General features: G+C 33.1%; 3 protein-coding genes across 4 annotated transcripts; 2 read left to right on the top strand and 1 right to left on the bottom strand.

Annotated features, from left to right (window-relative positions):
- Positions 1-5360: 5360 nt before the first annotated feature.
- LOC111317587 (protein BIG GRAIN 1-like E) lies at positions 5361-6640 on the top strand. The gene has a single exon (XM_022920021.2). The coding sequence runs from the start codon at positions 5519-5521 to the stop codon at positions 6479-6481; it is 963 nt and encodes a 320-aa protein (XP_022775756.2). The 5' UTR covers positions 5361-5518; the 3' UTR covers positions 6482-6640.
- An 8621-nt stretch (positions 6641-15261) lies between these two features.
- LOC111318237 (squamosa promoter-binding-like protein 6) lies at positions 15262-21028 on the top strand. Of its 2 annotated transcripts, none has more exons than XM_022920976.2 (5): positions 15262-15523; positions 16503-17176; positions 18045-18181; positions 19291-20055; positions 20519-21028. In XM_022920976.2, the coding sequence occupies exons 1-4, from the start codon at positions 15320-15322 to the stop codon at positions 20034-20036; spliced, it is 1761 nt and encodes a 586-aa protein (XP_022776711.2). In that variant the 5' UTR covers positions 15262-15319; the 3' UTR covers positions 20037-20055; positions 20519-21028. The 2 variants fall into 2 exon arrangements, with proteins under 2 accessions (XP_022776711.2, XP_022776710.2); XM_022920975.2 differs by having other exon boundaries at positions 15467-15631.
- A 2448-nt stretch (positions 21029-23476) lies between these two features.
- Positions 23477-24974, bottom strand: LOC111318238 (protein DROOPING LEAF). The gene is made up of 6 exons (XM_089743187.1): positions 24545-24974; positions 24209-24347; positions 23995-24087; positions 23833-23881; positions 23665-23740; positions 23477-23551 (listed from the first exon to the last, which is right to left on the bottom strand). The coding sequence occupies exons 1-6, from the start codon at positions 24635-24637 to the stop codon at positions 23477-23479; spliced, it is 525 nt and encodes a 174-aa protein (XP_089599313.1). The 5' UTR covers positions 24638-24974.
- Positions 24975-25971: the final 997 nt, after the last annotated feature.

Raw genomic sequence — 25971 nt, forward strand, 5'->3', positions numbered from 1 at the left:
CTTATTTACCAATAAAATAATATAAATACTTCAAATTTCGAATTTCTAATTAAAAAATTCTAGAGGATTATGTATATAAGCTAAAGCATAAAAAAATTGAACTAAAATTAAATAATTATTTAAACTCCTATTATTTTATTACAATCAATTGAATCCTTGTACATTTATTTTCATCAATTGAGTCTTTATTAGATAAAAACTAATTAACCATCATTTTTTATTTTCTTTCAATTGAAGGCTTAATTGAATGAAAATAAATTCAATTGAAAGAAAATAAATGTTTAATAGTTTAATTGAATGAAAATAAATATTTAAAAATTTAATAAATTATAATAAAATGATAAAAATTTAGATATTTTTTAATTTTAGTTCGGAGGTTTATTTATATTTAAGCCACACACACACACACACACACATATATATATATATATATATATATATATGAAGTGATAAAATGGGAAATGAAAGAAAAAGTTGGAGCTTGAGTGCTGTTAGTCTTAAGGGCAATAATAAAAACACTTTTCATAGCTTTTTGATTTGTTTAATTTTTCATGTACTCACATGTTCATTATCGTGATTTAGAATGTCAAAAAGAGAACCCAAAAATAAAAAAGAATTGGATGTGTGTTGTTTAGAAGGGATTCCTCCACATGGGAAGAGAACAATGGTGGCTTTGCTTGCTGGATTTTTATGCCCTTAGCTCCTTATTCTTGATGCCAGCTATAGAGAGTACTGATCCAAAATAATGGGGCACCAACCAAAACCATCATGAAATCAAACCCATGCCTTTAAAGCACATAGCCCTGAATTTATAGGTCATGTTTAAAACTTTATATAGTGCAGAAATGGCTGGCCCCTACTCTATATGTACCATAAAATAAATCATATATATTGCTGATTGCAGACATCTACTTCCCCAAAGGCCAAAAGCTTTTGTTTTTTTTTTTTTTTTTGATTGATGGAGTAAAATTCAGGAGAATAAGCTAAGCCACTATAGGAAGCTTTCTCCTTTGCTTGTCCAAATTTGATATATAGCTACATCATTTTATGCCATTATTAGGTAAAGTTGTAGCTTTAATATCAAGCATAAGCTTGAATATATACCAATGAAGAAAATATTTTCTGACTTTGTGCTTCTAAAGAGAAAAGTAATGGTGTACAAAATCAGGCTTTAAATAAAAATGATTGAAATAACATGGATAAAGTTAATCAAGTCAAATTTATTGAAGAGAGTAGGTTAGGCTGATTTATTAATTTTTGAAAATATTTTATGGTATTAGATTTTTTATTTTTGAAAGGGAGGATCGAACTTGACCATTAAGCAGTGAGAATCTTACATTTTACCGTTGAATCAATAGTTTAAGTGATATAATTTTAGAGTCGAAATAGGTATAAAATAAATCATAAATTTAGTTTATTTAGTTCGTACAATCACTCTTAAAAAATAACATCTAATAAATTTAGAATTCAAATTTTAACACTTGTAATTTTTTTTTCTTATTCTTGATCTGTGGCCTCTTTTATTAAAAAAATTATAAAACCATCTACCATAGCATTCAAGACAAGACTCTTGCATAACTATATATATTCCCTTGATGGATGACATTAAGGTCTCAATATTCTTTAAGAAAATCTTTGAATTAACTTTCAGTAAAGAATAAAAGAATTTGGTTAAGTGTAGCTATTTTGTTATGTAGTTAGATGGTTTAAAAAGTTGTGTAAATATGCCTTTGGAATTTCCTTAAATGTGAACAAGTGAATGCCAAAAGTGTATGACTGACCTCCTCTGACCTTCACCCCCATTTTGTCCTCTCCTCTCCTCTCCTGTTAAATCCAATTGTCATGCTAATGCACCGATGACCGAAGTGTGGAGAAAGGGCAGTGGCTTGCTTTTTGGGTCGACACTCAAGCCTGACACTGGCTGGTGAGTTGAAGTGATGAACCCAAGGAGGAGCAGCCCATGTACTTGAACCACATTTTTGTTTGGGTTCCAGTAAATTACACGAGGAATTTAGAAGCCCAACAGTTTTCTTTTCTTGGGAGGTGACAAATGCTTTGAGCTTAGTAAATAAGAAAAGACAAACGATGATTTGCTTTTTAGGGATAAGAATGAGATATGTTGTTGTGAATCATAGATCATAGTATAGACGCAAACCACACATATTATATATATATATTAATTTCATAGCAAATCTCTGAAACTTGATGGGGTGTCAACAAAGTTATATAAAGGTAAAAATCATAGCTTTTTGAGGACACGCTAGGAAACACAGCACTATATGTGTAGCTGGAATCGCCACGTTTAATGACTTTAACCAAGTAAACTTTTCATATGATAATTCTTTTCAATTTCAGATTTTCTTTTTTTGTTTCATTACAAAGCTAATTCCCAGGCATGTAACCGACACGTCCAAAATTCCCCCCCTTATCTGATCATTTTTTCTTAGAAAGCTACCCCCATTGATGGCCCAAGATTGAGTGTGTCCAATTGGATATTGCGAATAAGATTCTACGGCCACTACAAACGACACTGCATTCCAGCAGGTACTTGGCCACTACATTGGCTGAGATTAGGGGACAATTTATGGTCAATTGCCTTACACTTCTTGTCTTGCATAAAAGACAATATTTGGTCTTTGTGGGGTGCCTTTGCTCCCTGAATCAGGACCTTGGATTAACTGAAAACAAAAATATGGCTCAAGCTATGTAGCAGGTATTGAATTTTGATACACTGTTGGATAGGATTAATGTCCTTACATTGCCTTCTTATTTAGCTTTAGAAACCTCATTATTAACTTGAAAAAAAATCAAAATCCCTTTGTTTAGTCTACACCATACCAACTATGAAATGAAAGGGGTATACAACAAAGACCTTAAAAAAAAAACATGTATTAAAGATCAGATGGGACTGACCAAAGAACCATGGCCATGCAAGGTAACTTTAAAAATGCATGGTGCATAACAAAAGAAAGCTACCCAACATCAAACATGAATCCATCCAAGATCATAAGAAACTTTGGCCAGAGGGGATGAAGACACTGGCTAACATTAAGTTACGACAAGCGTTCAAAGGAGATTGGAAGTGTGTGTGCTAGCTGCTGCTGATGATGATGATTTTGATCTTAACAAAAACAGCCTAACAGGGCCAAATGCATGTGCTTACCATCCAATCCGATTCATACTTCTTTCCCTTCTGTAGGACCTCGCTGGACCTAAGATTTCAGGCACTGGATTTGTATTACCTGGTTAAACAAACTTTTCCGTTGCTATCTTTGATATTTATGGCTTGAATTATATTTCGATTTTGGACCGTTCCAGAGTATATATCTTCATTCTTGCCTTCCAAGTCAGGAACTTGATTGGATTTATTAGCTTTATTTGTTTTTGTTGCTTATCCAGCTTAACTAGAAGCACATCCAAGTCTTGCATAAGAAAATTATGTGCCGAAATTTGTCAAAAGCTTGGAATGAGATGGTTTACTAAAAATAAAGAATTGAAGGCAAAAGCCTTTTTCCTGGTAAGTTTTAATCAGAGATCGTAAACAGATTTGCTTAAAGGAAGAGACAGTGAAGAATAGTCACAACTCGCAGGCCCTGGGGTTGATTTTGGTGTGGGTGTTCTTGTTAGAAAGGAGGAATCAAAGGACCGCCATGCATTAAAATTTTTCCACATGATCAATTGAATAGAGACCAATTGATCTTAATGCAATTGTCATGATCATCAAACTCAAATTTGGCCTTGGTTGATCTTCCAAGTTGATCCATCAAAGGTTCTGAAATAAAGCTAACAAACAACATCATGAAAGACACGTGTGGCTATATATACCCACACACGCACATGCCACGTGCAAATATTTCCTCCGGCAGGAAGAGATGGAGATTTTGTTTTGATATATAGGCCAAACATACTTAATATTGACTAACCCATTATCTCAAAAAAGGGGAAAGTTTTTGCTTCCATTACATTCATACATACATATACATATAATATCTAGTTTTCTTTACACTGAAAAAGGTTTCCACAAATTTTCCTTTCTTCTATCTTTTGGTGGGACTTCAAAACGGATAGAATGTAGTTGTACATAAAATTCCATATTCAAGAGAGGACGTACGATAAGGAATGAGTAGATAAAACAGATGGATCAGAGAGAAAACTCGTCTAGCCACTTTATGAATTTGTTGTCCTCATATATTTCTCTCTTTTTTGAGGAACCATCAACCTGAATTGCCTGGAATGATCTCTGCCTTTGATCTAATGCTGTTCATAAAGTTTCTGTTAGTGGAAAATTATATAGGTTTGTATATCCAAATTCAGACTCTGATGTAATACCCTCCTACTAGTTGTTGAAATAGATTTCATTGTCAATAGTATTACATGATTCCACTCATTGATTCATTACCTTTTTCCCTTACATAATTGAGATAATGGCAAAAAACTTCAATAAGAAACTTTTTATTCAAACTAATTTGGCAATAAATTAGGCTTGTTATTCTGCCCCTAATACATCATTTTTCTTCTTCTAATTTGATGACAGTTCTTGCAAGATTGAATAGTCTTTGTCTTCCTGAGTTTTTTTTTTTTTTTTCCCAAATCCTAGTCTGGTTTCTGTCACATTCCTCTTTTCCTTTTTCAAGTAAAGCAAGTGGTTATCAGTTGTATCGACAAAGACATTGCCATAACCATATTGCGATCCAAAAGTGAAAAAGGTAAAAAAATAAAATAAAATGATGTCCAGAATAACGATTGATTCCTTATCCTAGCAAAGCAAGGATTGAATCCTGAAACTCAAGCCACTGTTTAAAAATTTGTTGCTAGATCGATCAACTCGAAAGATTTAAACCCCAGAGCTTCCCCAAAGCGGGGGCAGCCAGATATTACTGGGCCAGGGTTGATTTACATCAGTCAAAGGTAACTTAGAGAGCAATTAATTAGAGCCCTTATAATGAAAGAATCTATCAGTCAATCTCTTAATTAAAGAGTGAATTACAAGTTGTATAAAAGAAAAGGTGGGATCTACCAAGTTCTGTAACCCTGTAAATTGTAATGAAATACAGGTAAAGTTAAGTTTGCAGAAGTACGTGACATTGAACCATGGCCAACAACCACTCAAAAGCCACTTCCCACTAAAACAGGGTAGACTCCCTAGAATCCAAGGAAACACAGGTCTTTGTCCCCCACCATCCACAGCACCAGCTATGGTTTTCACAGTCTGAGAAGGATAAAAGTTTTGTTTGCCTTCACTTCTATTAAAACTAAAGCACAAATTCACATCAAGGTGGGGTCTCTTCCAAAAACCCCCAAAAACACTCTTCATCATATTATATTATTAGACAGTGCAATTGATTATTATTAGTATTATAAAGCTATACCCTTCCCACTACTCTCAATCATTTCAAACCAGTTCCCTCTCTTTATAGTCTCAGCACTTCCATCCCTTTGGTTTATTGATCTCTCCCAATAAGTAACTTCTGAACCTAGTAACATAAACCCCATAGCAGAAGCATTGAGGTTCGAAACCATGTCTATTACAGGAGTTTCAGACCCTGATATAATGTTCAAGAAGTCATTCCATCGCAGGAATGATTCTGGTGAGCTTGATGTGTTCGAGGCTGCCAGGTATTTCTCAGGGTACAATGAAGCGGCTAGCTATAATTGTGCAACATTCACTCAGAAGATCATGCGGGAAGAGAGGCAGCCCTGGAGAGGAGGCAGGATCAGCTTGGATGTACCGATAAGAAACTCTCTTCCTCAACAAACTCATGTGGTGGAAAAACAAATTAAGGAGAAGAAATACAAGCAACCAAGCTCTCCAGGTGGTAGACTTGCTAGCTTCTTGAACTCTCTTTTCAATCAAACAGGTTCTAAAAAGAAGAAATCAAAATCTACCACACAGTCCATGAAAGATGAAGAAGAGAGCCCTGGTGGGAGAAGGAAAAGGAGAAGCAGCATTAGCCATTTTCGTAGCTCTAGTACAGCTGACACAAAGTCCTTTTATTCTTCTTCAAGTTCTGGTTTCAGGACACCACCCCCTTATGCACACACGCCTACAAAAAGCTACAAAGATTTTAGAAGCTATTCAGATCACAAGCAGGTGGTACCACTGTCAAAGAACAATATTGGACAAACAAAACCCACGGCTTTACAAACTGATCACTTGGATGACAAAAGGAATACAACAGACTATTCTTGGTTGGATGAGAAATTCAAGTTCAATGATGGCTACTCAGAAAAACACAAGAATCTTGGTACCCATTACCATCAGGAGAAGGATAGGAATTGGGCTGATCGATATCCATCAGAGGAGAAAGAATTCAGGAAGTTCAGTGAGGTTGATGATGGTGCAGATAGTGATTCAAGCTCTGATCTGTTCGAGTTGCAAAACTATGACTTAGGCATCTACTCAAGTGGTTTGCCTGTGTATGAAACTACACATATGGACAGCATCAAGAGGGGAGCACCAATATCCAATGGTGCCCTATAAGACTATACATTTTCAACCTTGTTAATGGGTTCATTTGTTTTCATTGCCATTGGAGGCTGTGATAAGAAAATTGATGTCCTAGATTTTGCTTTCTTTTTTCCTTATTGAATGCCTTTTTCTCTGTATGTACAGTATGGAATGTTTGTCTGTCTTCCCTTTCTCAGTTTTCTTTTATATATATATATATATATATATATATATTTTTTTTTTTTTTTATTTTTTTTTTTTTTTTTTTCTTTGTAGCTACCTATTTCATTTCATGGATTAATGCAAAAACCTTAAAAGCCCCCCATTGGAATGGTTTGCTTAGATTGTGCCATGATTAGTGATTTTCCACTAAATTAATGGAGAAACATCAGAAAAGCCATCATCACATCACACTATATGGACTATATCTTCTACTCTTTTGACTTTTGGACAAGAAACAATAATAGCTAACACATTAATAAATATTTCCTATCTGCACGTGTGATTCATGTAAGCTTTGCCTTTTCTCTTCCTTTCCTTTCTATACTATTTTTCATGGAAAACAAACATTTATGTAAAAGAAATTCATTAGTTTTTGCATGCTTGATGACTAATCCACCTCGTTCAAAATCTGGCTGCAAATTTATAGGGTCCCCCCATCCTCTAGACTTGATCCAGCAGGAACAAAGTTAATGCCTATATCTGATCCACGTACAAGGATATATTTAGATGTTAAAGTTGAGTTCGGATGTCAAGCATTTTTCAGCAAATTCAAAGAACTTACTTACAGCCTTCCTAGAATTCATCATTCTTACATGTAGAGGAAATGTGTGATAGATGCAATGATGCAGAATGGCGGGCTAAGCAGAAGGGAAGTTGTAAAGCATGGAAGGGTAAAATGTCGTACGGACGTCTTATCATCCCAATACTGCACTTTCACCTAAACCCCAAATTATTAAGAGTTTGATTAATGCCACAACAAAAACTCCTGTCTAATCAGACAAACAACATAGAAAGGCAAGTATTGTTTATATATACACTATATATTTGCTAGTGAGAGCAGATGGACAAAAGCCTAAGCTACATGATCCATTTAAGACATCAGATAGAATAACTAATTAAGTAAGAACCAACTTTTATACCTATAAAGATAAGCTATGTCCAAAAGGAAATCATTGCTCATGATATATTGATGACAGAAATATTTGCATACACAAATGGCTGTGCCATGGAATTTTCTAATGACAGGTTTCTACTATCTAAGGTAAGGTCTGCTTTAAGGTTGGAATTGGTCATTTCCAGTTTTCCATCTTCAAGTCATATCTGATATAAACTGCCAGACAAACAAAGCTGCTCACAACTAATTTCAGAAACAAATTTTGTTGACAAGAACAATCTCTTATAATCGATTCAGTTCAGAAATTAAAATTGACTTTAGCATCAGGGAAAACGCAGGTGAAATGACCTTAAACAGAATCAAATGATGGATTGCCAAATTTAAAGGCTGTAGCTCTCATCCTCTCAGCGTGAATACATGCGCATAAAGCTAAAAGTGGGGCTTATTTTCCCCCTATCGTCTCAGTGTCTTTTGGAATCAAATAAAGCCTAAAGATGAATTGATCATGAAACCTATTGATAGCCTTTAGAAAGAAAGATGCAGAAAAATGATGTATATAGAGCACCAAAAAGCCGATAAGAAGGCATGATGCATACGAATGATGAATGGGGCACCAGAAGGGTCCCGCAGGGCATGTTGCATCCGGATGGATGGGGCCTGGGTGGGCCTAACCTGTGATTTTTCTAAAGTTAATGTGATTAAGTTTGATAGAAGAGAAAGAGGAGATAGTGACGAGATAAGCTTTTCTTTTAGGTAATGAAAATCTTTCTTTTGTAAAAGCTGATAAAAACCTACCAAGTGAAACACAAACACAAACCCCTATTGCTGCGAGATTAACTCCAATAACACTTTTTTCCTTTCAATCACCTACAAATTGATGTTATCGATCTAATCCATGTATCACATCAACTAAGGAACCAGATACATTAATTGTTATGGTTGGATTTAGATAGTCTTCACAAAGTACCACCCAAATGTCCTGTTAAGAACATTTGCCAAGACTGTATCAGACCTTATTTCCAAGGCATGAAAGGGACTTATGGAAAATAGTCACAATTGATTTATGGCCAATTATAACCATTAAGATTTTAGTGCCATCATATTAACAGGGTGAAAACGATATGCTAATTATCCTGTAGAGAAATCACTCCGTTACATGTTTATCCTAAACAGCATAATCAGACATCATGCTTTCAGTATTTCATGATATTCTTGTCTGTCTGAAGAGAATAATAGGAAACCTAATGATACCAATATACATAACAATAAAATATTGGCTTGTCAACCAACTGAGAAATCATCCTTTCATTAGATATCAATAAAGCATTGATTCTGCTAAGAAAGAAACTGCTAAAAGATCACAGTAGCTCGCAATTAGAATAATCAAGTGGCTAATACAAATCATAAAAGTGCATTATTAGTGAAAGCAGCAACCTGGTTTATGCTTTTCCTCCACATAGATGAAAGGTACACTTCCAGGACAGCCATCAAATTACTATTATGAGCCTACCGTATGTTCCAACAGAGTCTATTTGCCTTACCAACAAAAGCGAATTATCAAAAAATTGAAGGCCCTGTGTTTTCATGTGCGTAACTTGAGCCTGGATGTAATTTACACCAATGATATTTGGGAAAAAATAAGGAAAAAGCTAAAGTGCACAACAAATATAAGACAATGAAAAGCCAGGATGCCATCAGTTCACAATCTAAATTTCTCTAGTGAGATATGATTTACATATCAGCATCCCGGTATGAATTGCGAACTAGGAATTCACAAATGTTGGGAATTTGGAAGGAAAATTTACAAATGCTGCGATCAAATGTCAACTTTATTAAAATCCACCATTTAAAGAAGTGAATTAACCATTCGTGCTAGAAATCTCATGTTTCGATAATAATCTAAACTAATGTCACACTACTCTCAATTTTTCATAATAAAAATGTATCAGTCAAGAGAGCACTCTAAAAAATTGATTGCTACATACCTGCCCTATTGGTCCTTTTTTGATATTTTTCAGTTCTGCCCACTGCTATTTTCCTGTTCCAATTCTCAAATCCATTTGCTTATGGCAAGGCCAGATGCAAATCAATTCTGCAATTCTTCAAGGAAAAAGTTGGGCTAGCTTTCCTAGTTCTACGAGGTCCTGCTTAGGACAATTGTGGGTCTAAGCCCAATTGGTTATGAGACGTGCACTTATAATCAGCAACTTGTTATCTGATTCTCAGCTTCGTTTCTTTTTTTCGTTGTCATCACAATCTCAGAAGCATAATCATCTTTTCCTGCTTAGGACAATGGTGGGTCTAAGCCCAATTGGTTATGAGACTTGCACTTCAAATCAGCAAGTTGTTATCTGATTCTCAGCTTCTTTTCATTTCTTTTTTTCGTTGTCATCACAGTCTCAGAAGCATAATCATCTTTTTGGGTGCTATCTCCTTTTGGGTGTTATCCCAAATTAGGTGGCATGCTTCGCATGATAAGATAAAAAAATATCAACATTTGATTCTGGAACCAAGAAATAATGAGTTTAAGGGAAGTGGTACTCCAAGAATCGAAGGTGTAATCAGCTTTAGCTCTCGTATCCTTTTCTGCCACTCCTTTTCTTTGCCTTTCAAGCTTTTAATCCTTTGGAGGGAAATGAAAGCGCTACACAACACTTTCTACCTGTAGAATGGAGGCCATGCTAACAGCCAAAAACGTGCCAATATTGCAAAGACAAGGACAGCCCAGAATCATGCCAAATTTTGAAGAAAGAATAAAAGAAAAAAAAGACAAACTCAATTTCTCTTGCCATTCCACAGCCTCTAATTGGATAACAAATGGCACTGAGTTATTGCAATCTCGATGGGGTTAAAGCCTGTTATTTCTGATTTTTTCAACACATGGCAACGGTGCATGAGTGGCCCCATGGGGAGCTTATCCCTGCATTGATTGCAAGAAAAAGCCAAGACAAACTTGTGTAATTTCAACAGTTACATCACCCTTAATCCCTAGTATTGCTTAGCTGAATGAAATGAATGCAAATAGGACGTTCTTTTTCTTGGGTTGTTGGGGTCCTCGAGGTTAGGGAGAGGCAGGCAACTCACAAAAATGGAGTTCAACATTTCATCACCCACCATTTCCATCAGGCCTAACCAGCCCAAATACGTACTGTTTTTTCCTGTCTTTTTTAATTTTGTCGTTTTTATGAAGATTTGTATGTGTATGCGCAAATCTGTCACCGGGTACAAATACAACTGCAAAAATGCTGGCAAAGTGGCCCTGATGGTAGTGAACTGTGTTTTCCCTAAAGCAAATGGCAGCTTTTGCCTTACATAAATTGCAAGGAGATTAGTTGGTGATGGATATATATCCACCTCACCGATACCAAAATTGTGGTAGCAGTTAGATGAATTACGTTGAGAAAAAAAAATCATATATAATAAAATTTTAAAACTATTTAATATTTATAAAATTTATTTTACACCTTTTAAATGAAAAATAAAAAATTGTAAAGAAATTTTTATTATAATAGAAAATTTTAAAGGATAAAAATGTAAAAAAAAAAATTAAAAACAAACCCCACTGGCCAATTATCAACTGAACCAAAATTAACCAGTTAATGACCGACCATTTTTCCACTGCACTGTAGCATCGTTTGGCAACGAAAGTTGAAAACGAACACATCTTTTCATTGCAATTGCATCGCACTGGCGCTCCAGTGTAATCCAAATCGACTATTATTTGTTTAGAAGTGACAAAATGAATTTCAATCCAATTCAATCTTATTTGACAAAACAAAAATTTAAAATTCAAAATTATTTAAATTTGAAAAAAAAATTTCAAACTCGAAAAATAAGTTGAAATTATTATATTTTTATAAAATTTAAAAATATTAAAAAAAATAACATTATTATCTAAAAATTAAATTAAAAAATAATTTAAAACACGATATAATAAAAATCTAAACCTATCCGAATGCGCACTTTAAATTAACACCTATATGAAATATCTTGCTTGCCATTTTTGTGACCTTCTTCACTCACTATTTTGGCTGTATTTCCTTTGTCCTTTGTTACCTTTTGCAATCACTCTCTCACCTTTTCTTTGGATTTCAAAGCCATTAATTTATCTTTCTGTTTTTTTTTTCTATTACCTGATAAAGGGAAAGGTTCACATCATTTTCTAGAAGAACAGCATATGCCATTTTAACCCTATGAAAGGAAAAAAAAAAGTTAATTACTTGAAAATTAATGATATGATTTACTATGTTTTTGTGAATGCATTTGAAAATCTGCTTCATTTATATCCATAGGCGGATCTATGTTGGACCAAAAAATTTGAAATCATTTTATTATATACTTCATAATGTAATTATTTCATATATTTAAATTAAATTAATTCTCACATTAATATTATACATTGTAATTTAAGAAAATTAAAATTATATTATTATGTATCTATTTATTTAATTCACAAATCCATGTATCACAAATATTAAGTCACAAATATATATAAATTTAAAAAATATTAATATTTTAGCTTACAACAAAATTTTAAGTCTTCACCCAAATATCAAATATATGTTTTGTCTTTCTATTTAGCCAATTGCACTTGTGTCTTTATATATTTTTTTGACCATTTTCTTTTTTTTTAATTTGATAAAATCTCAAATGATTTATGTTAATTACTCGAATTTTTTAATTTTTTTAAATATTTATATTCGACTCATTTGTAATAAATATAGGTAATAGAGTCGAATAATCTAAAAATATATATAACTTAAAAAATTAGCATATTTATATTAGATATGTATTAATATTTAATATTCATTTTCGAATTCAAATAATATAATAAATAAATAAAATATGATTTTAATTGATTTGTTCTAAATCAGATGTGAAGTTGCTGGTATTGTTTTATATTTTCATGCTTCACATAGTGCATGCACGAAATCTCCAATTAATATGACTTTCGTTTATGAACCAACAAGGCATTGGCAATTGGAAAACTAGTTGTTGCTCTAATCCTACGTTACCATGTACTTGAAGCTAGCTTAGCACAATGGAATGTAATTAACAGAACAGCAAAACGACAAAAAAAAAAGTGTCGGTGTGCATGGCTTGGGTATGACATATGTCACAACCACAAAAGGGATAGTTAAATAGGGTTTATGGAGTTTTTAAAATGCATCACAATTAATTAAAATATTTTTTGAGAATGATAAAATAATTTTATATTTTATATTTTTTATATTATCTGTGCATATTTTATATGTTAGTAATAAATCATGATATTTAATTAATAAAAAAATATTTAAAAATTTTAAAAAAATTTATTTATTAATAAAATGTTATTATTTAATTTATCTAATTAATAAATCATTTTTATTTAATCTATTAATAATGTATCAAATATAAATTTATAGTATTAATTAAAATTAAATTTTTATATATATATCAAGTTGGTCATTTTCAAAGTGTCTTTTTTTTTTTTTTAGGGTATTGATTATATAAGTGCACTAACAGTGGACATTGATGGTGCTTAAACTAAACAGCAATAAATCAAATTTTGGGTTAGAAATATGAAAAGAAAACAAATTTTCCTTCAAATAAAAACCCATTTTTTGAAAGGCATCTCTCATGGTTTTTGTCGTTATCAATGGGAGAGAGTCTGGTGCGCAACGAGTTGCTTCACAAATCACAATGGACAAGTTGTTGCAGCGAGGAGAGAGGGGATGGCTGGGTGCTGGCTGGCTTTGAGTTGGTTGCCAATTAATGCAATAATGGTTACTGTTGGCAATAAAAAAGAAGAAGAAAAAGTTGGTGTCAGCAAAAGCAGAGCAGAGCAGGTTCACTCCATAGTGGCTATTGTGCCCACTTACCTCCCTGTCCTCCCCACGTTTACCTTTTCTTTTATCTTTTCCCACTTGGACATGTGTCAGCACACCAAGAGTACAAGTGGCAAGACGGGTCTTGTCAATCCCAACATTGATATCTCACGTTACCTGAAAACAAATTCAATTCCACTTATTGAGCAGAAACACGTGGCTTTCAAATTTTCTCCCACTGACTTTTTGCCCCCAATAATGAAAAGATATCACTTACGTTACGTTATTATAGAATAATTAACCAAAAATAATTCATAATTAATTATAAAATTATAACTAAAATACATCTTTAATTACAAGCCAAAAAGCATCAGAAGGCAAAAAGTAAAGAAAATATTTGCGCCATCAAAAGGAATCGATCCCTAACATGACAATCAAGTATAATAATTTGTCTGGTAATATTCTTCGATTCAAAGTGCATTTGAATTTTTTAAGGATCCGACGTCGTTTCGTAAAAATCAATGCTGCACGAGCAGCCTTAGCCATTCATTGAAATGCATTCTAAAACTACTTCAAAATAAACTTAATTTCAAATTAAATTTTTATCAAGGGATTATAAAAGAATAATGTATTCATACAAACTAAGATGTGTTCATAAAATTTTATTCGATGTAAAATTCATCATATGATATATTGTTCGTCGATTTTTTTTCATAAACTTCAAGTTAACAAAATAACACGAAGAAAATATATATTTAGTATTTAAATCAAAAAATTATTTCATTATCTTTCTTACAAATTGTATCAAAGTTGGTTTGATAATCTCATCCATGGGTGACAAAATCAACTTTGTCTCATTATGATTTCTCTTTCAAGTTTGAGAACATTTCCTGAGGTTCAAAGAGGATGTTGTCAAGGAATCTTGGCACCCCAAAGTGTCAAGTGTTCCCATGGCAAATTGAAACAAAATTGAAAATACATATATGCTTTAAATAAAAGGTCCATTATATAGAGCATAATAGTCAATAATCCCTTTTTTTTTTTTTAATATAAACAATCAATCAGTATTATTCATATAATTTTTCTATACTTAAAATTGAATAATGATTATAAAAATAAAAATTTTAATATTTTATTAATAAAAATAAATCACATTACTATTGACCTTTTTATATAATTTTAATTTGATAATAAATAAAATTATTTTACAAAGAGATTATATATATATACATATACATTCATATGTCTTAAATTTTATTTATTCAACACTTAATTGCGAATATTATTATCTATACCTACTGTATTAATTAATATGTATATGTACGTGTAGAGAGATAAAGAATGACAAAATTCAAATGACAAAAAAAAAAAGTTAAAAGCCTACAATATTAAGAAATTTCTGAATTTTATCATTTTATTAAAAAAAATCTTTTACTTTTATTGCACTAAATTTTTATTATTTGATTTATATCTAAGTATATCCATATTTTAAATAAAATATTAATTTATATAAAAAATTTATTTAGATACAAATTATAATTTAAATTTTTATTGGTGTACAAAATAAAAATTAATATTTTATTTTGATACAACATAAATATAAAAATTTAATTAGAAAGTTAAAAAAAAAATTATTATTAAAAAAAAAAGAGCTTCCTACAAGTAGAAAGCTTTAAGCAAGGCTCAATAAATTTTCAAAATGGGTGTGCTTTAAACAAAATCAAACCACCAGACACATCAAAATCAAACAAAACAAAGAAAAAAATATAATAATAATAAAATTAGACACAGGCCTAACTTTACCTTAACCAAAGCAACTTTTTTAAGAAATAGTAATAATCATGTATGTTTAGATTGTTTTGTCCATGGAGGATGGGTCAAGAATGGAATTTCAGGATAGAAAAGCACCAACCCCCCTCCCCTCCAAAAGCAACAAAAGACCTGGACATGCTTTTGAGACAGAATACTATGCGTAATAGTAATAGTGAAAATCATGTTGACTCATCACAGTCAATCTGCTTCGACCTCACCACATACCTGAAAAACCAAAAGAAAAAAAGGATTATTAATAAACTTTTCTCTTTCTTGCTGTCTAATTTTCTGTTTTCTCTCTTTCTCTGGTTTAACATTTACTTTTTTCGTTTCTCTGTGGTAAGCCAAAGAAATTCACGATAACCCATTTCTTTATTTTGTTTTTTGAGGGTCTTTATTTCGTTGGTTTTTTTTTTTGTTTGGTTTCCGAGAAAACTGTAGGAAAAGGTGAGAAAGATGGCAATCTTGCAAAATCCCGAATTGTTCTACTTCATTTTTTAACGGGGCTAAACGTACCCATGTGAATTATTTTTGTCTGTTGATCTCTGAAAATGGGTAGTTTTTGTTTTTTTTTTTTTTTTATTGATTGATTAAGTTTTTGGAAAACAAAGAGTGGCCTTTTCTTACCAACTCTGTTTTTTCTTGGGATTTGAAATGTGAAAGAATTTTTAGTTTTTTTTTATTCTATAAACTTTGGGTGCACTTTTGCTTCAACAAAGATTACTTTGTTCTTCTTTAGTTAGTTTTATGGGTTTGGAATATCAAAGAAGAAATAACACTAGGGACTTGTTCATTTTTCTTTTCCTTCTTATTTTTCCTTTGTCCTTTGAGAAACACAAAAAAAAAGAAAATCTCTCTTTTAGGCAGCTCAAATCATCAGCTTTTCTCAGTTAAATTATTGAAGTTCATTGAGTTAGATTCTTTTGTTTCTCTAACCAATGAACAAAACAAGCATCCAGTTTTCATTTTCTTTTTTAATTTCTTTTCTCATTCATTTTCTCTGCAACTAAACATAGCTTTGATTCTCTTTTTTTCTCTATCTGTTGTTTTGAACCTCTTATAGTGGACCTTTTATTAAATGTTCACGGGGAATGTCTTTAGCTTTCCTTTTTGTAATGTAATGTTAAAATTGAAATAAAAAACTAATGAAATCAATGGCCTGCATCTTTATCATTCTGTTCTTTTTTTTATTTGCAAAAATTTTTGTGTGTCTACAGATAAGCAATTATTATATTCTTCAAGTCTCCAATTTATCTATTTTTTTGAAGTGATTAGCCTAATGATTCTTTTTTTCTTCTTCATTATGAATGATGTATAGGCATTTACTTTATTCATACTGATGGAGTCTTGGAGCTATGGTTCTGAAGGGAAAGGCCTTTTTTTTACTGATGAAATGGATTTGCCAGTTGATGCTTTTGCTAGAAGTAGAAAAGCACTGGTTGGTTGGGACCTCAAGCCTGCTACTGATTTTGAAGCTATTGAGAGTATGGAATTCATGGATTTTGGTTTTGCTGATATGAACAAAAAACCCTTCTATGGTAACACCAGTATGGGAATTTTTGGTGCTGAGTTTGGTAATGATTCTTCTAAAAGGGTAGTTTCTCCTGTTTGTATGATTAACTCTAGTTCATATTATGGTGAAGAGGAATCTGGTTCCAAGCATTCTAGTTCTTTGATAGAGTCTAACAGTCAAGAATCTTCGCTCATTGACTTGAAGCTAGGCAGATTGACTGATTATAGAGATGGGCAGGATGGCAAATTTTTTAAGGAAACTTCTGTTGTTTCTTCAGTTAGTCCGGCCTTGATGGCTAAGAAAGCTCGAACCACAAGCTCATTCTTTCATGCTCCTTGCTGTCAAGTTTATGGTTGTAACAGGGATCTTAGCTCCTCAAAAGATTACCACAAGAGGCATAAAGTTTGCGAAGCTCACTCTAAGACTGCTAAAGTTATTGTTAATGGAATTGAACAGAGATTCTGTCAGCAGTGTAGCAGGTTGGGGTTTTTTTTTTTTTTTCCACTCTTTTTCCCTTCAATTTGATCTGCCTGTATGTGAAATTTATTACTTATCTATGCTGTTTATAATTCAAGATCATATTCTTATTATATTTGGAATGACCCCATAGACTAGCCTTGTTTCCAGGATTCTCCCCTGCTAGTGTTTATACTTCATAGTTTTTGGAAGAAGTAATTGTTGGTAAGAAATAAAGGATGAATTTTAACAAATGAAAGGGGCTTGCCCATCAGCCCATGTTCACAGGGATACTCACTGCCCTTATAACTGCCCTTATAACAAATTCAGAAAAGTTGCTTAGAATGCAAATGAATTTGTACTGGTGTTACCCTTATAATTGCCCTCTTTTTCTGCCTTCACATAGGTTGTTTCCTGCCGACTAACTTTTTATTTTTTTGGAGGGAGGAATGTTTTCTTTCCTATCCTTTGCTTGCAACTACTCAACAACATGTATCAGGGTAGGACCTTCTTTTTCTAGAAGCCAACTGACTGCTATATCAAGAAATGGTCCCTGTAACATCAAGTGTTCCTTAATCAAAATTAGTATATAGACCTTCCTCAAACAGACCAGAAGCTCAATGCCCTTTATGTTAAAAGGAAAGAAGCAGCAGGAGAAAAACTAGCTTTCTACTGGAACATATTTATTTAAATTGTGCCGCATGTTAAGAAATGATTGTAAACAATTTAAACCTTTAAATCATAGAAGTTTCTGATTAAAGTTTAATGTTGGCCCAGGTTATTCTATTTAAGCTTATTAATCCTAATTGTTTTAGTTCATTTTTTTGCACTTTCATGGTCATAATTTGACATTACTGCTGGTATTAATTTTAATTCCTATTGGTTCACCAGGTTTCATTTACTGGCTGAATTTGATGATGGTAAGCGCAGCTGTCGTAAACGCCTAGCAGGGCATAATGAGCGTAGAAGGAAGCTTCATTTTAATTCCCTTTCTGGAAAACCACACAAGTTGCTGCAGTCATATCATGGTATGAACAATCTCTTTACTTTGTTTCTCTTGAGGAAATTAAGTACTCTTCATCATAAATTTGAAATTAAGATATAAAGTCAACCTGTCCTTGGAGGCAGAATAAAAAATGGAAAATCTCTTTGGTCGTGTAATTTGAGCCACTTAAGACTGTTTGGAAGCAATGTCCCCGACTTTAATTCTCATTTGCATTGATACGGATAGTAACTTATTTTCTGCTAGTAAACAAGGTCAGGGCTAAAGTGGTGCAAGGCTTGTGCGGATTTTTTATTTTCTGCAAGTTTAAGAAAACAGACATGTAAATTCTTCATTATTTGAGATACTTTGGGTTCTTTCCAATGCTTTCATAATTTCGTATAATAATGCTGTTTTGGTACTGCATTTAGATATATAAAAAAATTGAATGAAAACATAGCTTTTCATCTCAAGAGTTTCCTCAGTGCGGATTCCATTAAATGGAAGGGTGGAATGGCCATGTCATCCACTCTTATGATTTCTTGTAATAAACTTTTGTCCAACAATCTTATCTGAAAATCATTCCAAATGTTTTGAAAAAGTTCCCTGCAGAAGCCATTCCATTTCTTAGCAATATGATATAGGAACTTTTGCATTTTCAGTTACATGAAGTTTTCTTCCTTCACAATCCGTTAAAAACTAATATGTGCATACATAAAAGAGGGGAAAAAAGTTTCTACAGAAAAGCATCCTATTTTATTTTCTATGATGTACTGGTTACTTTAAAATTTTGAGAATTCGAAAAGCTAATATCTTAGCTGATCAGGAATTTTGTAAACTAAAAGATTCTAATTGTCTTCAGAAACACTCAACAGAAAGAACCCATATGGAAGCAGTTTCACAAGATTCATATTAAATGGATTGTAAAATACTAAAAACCATTAGAAACTTATATAAATGAAGCATTTTTATCTTATATAAACTTTTAATGATTTCAGATATGCTTTTCAATGTAGATTAATCAGTTTGATTTGCAGGTTAAAAAGAGAAATACAGAGTTGAAGCAGTGGACTTAGCTTACTTTGCTTCCTTAGTTGATTATAGAATTTCATATAGCAAAGTTTTAACATATTGTTCACTGATGTGAGCTCTCAGGTACCAAATATCTGGGGATCCCCATGCCAAAAAGAATGCCTTCTGCTATTCCAAACATATTTCAGGGTGACTTTATTTGTCCGGGAAGATATGAACACGCTAATCAGTGTCAGCAGGTTAAATATGAAGAGAAACCAATTTATAGTCCTCAGTCAGCAATACCGATCACAAATGGCGAGTTGCTACCAAAATCTTTCTTTCATGTGCACGGCAGTGGAAAACAATATGTTCCTGGAACATTTTCATCAGCAACTGAAGCCTTTAATGCTCCTAATGCAGCATCTATAGTTAAAGAGTTATCTGGGGTTTCGCGCTTAGATTGTGCTCTCTCTCTTCTGTCAGCTCAATCACAGGACTCATTAAGCCATGCGACAGGAATTCAAATGACTAGAACCTTAATCAATCAAGCTAACCTTGCCTATCATAGCTCTGAGAAATCTGCAGCAGTGACTTCTATGGAAAAAGTCAACGACTTGTATTCATGTGGAATGAACCCTGTGGGAGTTGGCCAAGCGGGGTCTGTTCTGCTCTCTGATAGTGGTCATACTGTTAGTTTTGAAGTGCAAGCAGATGGATATTTTCAAGACTCGGGTCTCTTGAGTGCAAGGCATTGTCTTTCTCCTGAAAATGGAACCACTGTTGATTTGCTTCAACTTTCAACACATCTCCAAAGAGTGGAGCGACAAAGGAATCCCATGCAAGTAAAGCAGGAAAATGAGGGCCTGTGTTATTTCCTTACCACTTAATCAGTATGAGAGGGACAAGGTATGTGCATAAAACATCCTTTTTTTTTGGTTTTTTTCATCCTTTCTGTTTGATTGTCATTCATCCTTGAAATTAGGAAAATTTCCCATCTCAAATATCTATGTATAAAAGGCGATTGCATTGTTGGGGAACCCACAAGCCATCATAGTGAACTTTGAAATGTTAGAAGAAAGTAGACAATGATAAATGATTATGAAACTGCAGATTTTATTGAATTCGTTTTCAATAATTTTCTCAAAGTAGCCAAGCGAGGATTCTTTGCTTTCACATGTTCTACACAACTCTAGAAGTGGTATGGTCATTAAAGATTTCGAAAGTTAGGCTTAAGAGATTCTGTTTAGGAAAGAGTAAGGCCACATGCAAATGAGAAAAGCCATGAATTGCTTTGATTTCAATCATATCTATTGAAACATGGCTGTTCGAGGATCAAAAGAGAAAGGTTAACGTTCTATTGTTAATGCAGGTTTGCAGGAAGAGTTGCAAAGGTGCTGCATCAAAAGTTTTACCTAATTGATGCGCTTCACCATAGGTCATTAGATGTTCAGATACCATTGTTAGTAAACCCCGTTTCTGATAGGTATATAATGGAGTGAATTCTGGAGCTTGTAGCTGTAAATTGACGCAAGTTCAGTAGTATTTGTTCTTTGGAGAACTCTTGTCCTCCACTGCTCTTATGTAGTTAGCTGGTTTAATGATTCTGTTATTATATGATACTATTTGAGACATTGTGGAAGGACTTTTAGCTGGTTAGTGATCCCCATCACTTTGGCTGCACTGAAGGGGCAAGTTCAAAGGGACCAACTCAGAGTCAATTTGGAATAAGGCCCCTTTTAAAAATTTTAGATTAATGGAATCATGTAGCATTAACTGCTTTTATTTATCAACCTTTTATACTGTAAAAAACTTTTAAGTGGTTCATGCCTTCATGTTACTTGGAAGAAGATATGCTTTTTCAGTGGACTGCTCTTTGTTATTTCCTCCGACCCATTTTCTTTATACGTTTTTGTTTTGGATGTCTCAAAATTATATATATATATATATATATATATATAAATATATATATATATATTTTTTACATTTAAATTTCTTACTTTTTTATATACAAAAAATTAAAAATATTTTTGCACCTTTAGTTTGGAGCATGAGAACTTTTCTGCATTTATTGACAACCACCATGTTTTGTATAAATTATCCCAAAGCTTTTGGAGTTTTGCTTGGATGTTGCTCTAGGAAAACAATAAAGTATCTTTTCATATTGTATCTTAGGTATATTTGTAAACCTAATCCCTTTACCAGTTGCAACAAATGAACATCATTCACTCATCACATATGCCTTTATATTTTGCTCAGTGCTCTGTTGGCCAGTGAGTTGTAAATAGCTCTAATTTCTAAAAAGCAACAACAATGAAACCATCACTGCAATTCCCACGGGAATCTGATTTAAGAATTACAACTTGGCTTTAGAAGTGTTTCTTAAGGATGAAGATCAGCTGATTGCATGATTCAAACACAGCTTTACCGCATTGTCTGCTTATTGTGTGAATGGGTGTGGCTTGAATAGCCTTCCAACTTGATCATCTTTTTAACTTTTTCTAATCAACTGATGTCATGGGTGACACATTGTTCATGACACTTGATGAAAAAACTATCATATCTACTTTGATAGCTGTCAAATGCATGTCTTTTGTATCTTTAATATTTGACTGGCAAAATCATTGGGTGCTTTCCGTAGGTTAAGTTAATGAATTTAGATAGTAATTTGGGTTGTAGAGATAAATTGGCTTTTAGGAGGTTGGTTCTGCCTCCGTTGGGTGATGAGTTTTTAAAAGTGAACCCATGATTGGGCTGATCCATCCGTATCCATAATATTTTATTATTAAAAAATAATTTTATATATTAACAGTAGATTAAAGTTTGTCAAACAATATTTAAGCTGTTGAATCGTATCTCATTAATGCATATTTATGAAAATGAATATATAAATTAATTATCAAATAAACATGATAATAATTTAATTTAGAGTATAAAATTTAAAAATTAAATTAAATAAAAATATCTTATTAACATTTTTAGGCCAAATTGACTCAAACCTATCAACAATTAATAATTGTAACGGGTCGGGTCGGGATAAATTTTTGTTCGTTTCGAATTCGATCCGACTTTAAATATATGAAATTCGAATCCGAATTCGATCCGATAAATTTTTTATTTTTTTATACTTGACTCCGATCTAATCCGATATTATATAAAATTATATCTGACCCAACTCAAAATTAATAAAATATTATTTTTAATATAAATATAAAATTATATATATAAATAAATATAAAATTAAAATACATATATATATATCAGGTCGGATTTGTTTAAAACTTGATTTCGATCCGACTTCGATTTTTTTTATGTCACTCAACCTGATTCAATATCCAATTAAAAAAAAATTGATCCTAAGAAATTAGATCAAAATCCGACGATTTCGAATTCTTTTGGCTTCTCTATCAACAACCCTAAACACAAGTATGGTATTTGGGCAACTTGACCCTTGGACACGTTTAGTTAAGCCCGTGAAAAGGGCTTTGCTCTCGAAGTGGCAAGTACATATGTTGATTTGCTGATTCATTTTACACGACCTAGAAAATATTCGTATCAGTTTGCTTAGAAAAAGCTGTGCAGTAGGCGTTTGATTTGAATTCCAATGCCGATTCTGCTTCTTCGTCATAAAATTTACTGCGGTTTGAGATTGTCAAACCATATGTTGAAAAGCAAAATTACATGTGTATGTGATATTGCATGCATGTGGTAAATCTAGATTTACAATATTTTTCCAGGTTTAGGAGTAAAAGACTAATGCTTAACAGTAAAAGCATCTCTAAGAGCTTTTATATTTGGATTTATAAACCAAAATTTTAAATGGGAAAACTTACTTTTTGTTGTTTAGTATTTAAGGTTGGATTAAAAGCAACTTTTGAACGTAAAAATTATTTTCAACTTCAATGCTAAGCTTGCCCTAAATAATCATCTTTGAAGATCAAATATATTAATTAGCAAGCATTGATAGAAACAATTAGATTCAGCACCATATATAGGAACAATAATGCTAGAAAGATTAGCTTGGTCTTAGGATAGATAGTTTGTTCATTAAAAGACCAACACCCTAAAATTAAGACGACAATATTAGATGATAATAGTTAAGAAGGTTTGAAACACAAAGGTTACGTTAAATATTTGCTATCACTCAGTCTCCAGCTATCTCGCAGCTTTGTTTGTTGCACTACATTTCATGCATCATCACTTCATTCCTGCAAAATTCATTGAAACCCTAACAGCATCAGACCCAGGTTTTGCCAAATTTTCAATATTTTCTGTGTTTTCTATATTTGATTGCATATCAAATGGAATGGAGTATATATATATATATAGTTTATTGTTTCCTTACGTTGCTGCTGTTTCCGGAAACTGATGATGCTGCTGGTGAATTTGGGATGTACCTAGCCCACTGTTTGATTCCCAGCAAGTCATAAGAATATCAAATTCAAAAATGTAATGGAAATTAAGTAAAGAAAATTGTTTGAAGCTATGCAGTAGTAGATGAAACAAGTAGAATCCTACATTTTTAGCTGCTGCGCTGAAAGCTTCTCGATGGGGTATCTCAGGATTTGCTGCTTTAATGCGCTGTATCTCCTCTCTTTTTCAATGTAAAATAGGATATGAGAAACTTAAAAGATATATACAGTTTCAAAGCAGACACAAAAAATTGTGAAATTATCATTCCCTTACTTCATAAACCGATTGTAAGCAGATGGGAGCCTGTGTTTCTTCTCAGGAGCTGCAAAAAAAATTTGATTAACAGCTTCCCATAAATCCAAGAAGAATGTATATAGAAAGGGAGTATTTTACAATTAATAGGGCAGAGTAATGAATTGAGGTTTCTATATATACGTTTTACAACAAATGGTGCTTTAGGGGATGATGGATCCCTTGATGTTGATGAGGATGGCGATGAAGACTGCTTCTCCTTGCACATGAAACCAACTTTAATCCATTACTAATCATATCATATCTTTTTCAATATTTTTACTTTTAGATGTAGACCCAAAAAAAATGGAGATTTGCTTCCTGAACTTTTTCTTCCTCATGGTTTAAAAATGGATACGTACCTGGAGACTGAGGCTGGTTTGGGGATCGAGGCATTGACCTTGCAGTGGAGATCTGGTGCTGAGAAAGGAGAGGTTACTGCAATGACCGCATTTCACTGTCACAGTGTCCAGCAACCGTTTGCATGGGATCCCAACCTACCAAACAATATCCAAAAATAACTAAACTATATAAACCCCAAACCAACATCTTATCATCATCAAACTAGATTATATCTTTTCTTTTTGGTAGCTTTCATTATGAACGTATATATAACAAGGTCATGATGATGAGGAAGTAAAAATGGCCTCTAAGACCCTAAACTACATGCTAGCTAGTAACTAAATTAGATTACCGCGAGAACAGTGTTGCAGAAGTTGCAGCGGACATAGCAGAGATGCTCGGATTGTGGAACCAAGTCCATTCCAACTTTCTCTTCAAGGTTCATATTATCAAAGGAAGAGAAGAGAAACGAAGATAATAGATCAGGCAGCTATAGCGAGGCAATTACTCAGAGTATGGGTGTTTTAGAAGAAATTAAGGGTAGGGATTTTTATGATATAGGAGGAGGATGAGTAGCGGTTGCCTAGCTAGTGGGGATATATCTCTGATCTCTGGTTAGAGAGGATGGTAGGAAAATGGAGCCAAGATCGAGTCAAAAAGAAAGTCTAGGGTTACTAATATTACTTGTCACAGTACCTGGTACCTGCTCTGGACATATTTAGTTTGCACGGGCGGGGATGATTTTGATTCTCATCACACACCCTCAGCAAATTACTAACAAATATCTGATGATACACATCTATTCCTTTGATTAATTTGCACTTTCGTTTCCATTTGCCACGCATAGACGATATTAATATCTGATTACATTTCTTGAAGTCATGGCATTTGCACTTTCATATCAGAAAAACAGTTGAATTGGCACCCACAACCTAGGCTGTCCAACCTGGTGTTCCTAGCTACATGTAATTTGAGCTGATCAATCTCTAGTTCGATTGAGTTAATTAATTACTTTCACCTGCAACCAAAAGCAAAAGGAATTAATATAGTATATATGGGCATAATCCTGAACTCTACCATGATTTTTTTTTCGTCGCTCAGTCTTTGACTGATGCTTATGAAATGGAACTGAGTAATTTTACATTATATTGTTAATTTAAATCAATAATAATTGATTCCAATTTTATCATTTGCCCATATCTTACTTCTTTTAGATGTAGATCTTAATGGGGAAAAAAAAAAAAAAACAACAACAAAAAAACAAAAACAAATCAGAAAAGCTTTCAATACTGAGATCATATCATCCCCTTTACGATCGATGCACAACGAAGATAAGGGTCCAAGTCCCTTGAGCATGGTAATGGGGGTTCAACTATAATCATTCACATCTTGAACCAAATGTTTTCATCACATCTTGAACCAAATGTTTTCATCACATCTTGAACCAATAGGAACCTGGTTCCAGAAAGAGAGTGAAAAGCTAGTGAAGAAATGGGGTCCTGTCCATGCATTCCATCTTTTGTGGGTGCAATGTTAAACAAGGAAAACTGAAAGAGACAGATGCTACAATCACATGTCAATGTCACAAACGCACACGCACACTGTTTTTAGGCATAGCAGTAGTGCTACTGAATTTATAGGAAGAGGGGGGAACTGAGAAAAATGGGTGGTTCCTGTCCTTTGTGATGGGACGATTCTTCAATTGACAAAAATGGAAACAAAGCTAGTTTGACACTTGGTTTCCTCACCTTTCTGTGCTGGTATAAATCGACTTTCCCA

This window comes from Durio zibethinus, chromosome 2 (assembly GCF_047325235.1).
Source record: "Durio zibethinus cultivar Kanyao isolate XHJ-2024 chromosome 2, ASM4732523v1, whole genome shotgun sequence".
Classification (NCBI taxonomy): Eukaryota; Viridiplantae; Streptophyta; class Magnoliopsida; order Malvales; family Malvaceae; genus Durio; species Durio zibethinus.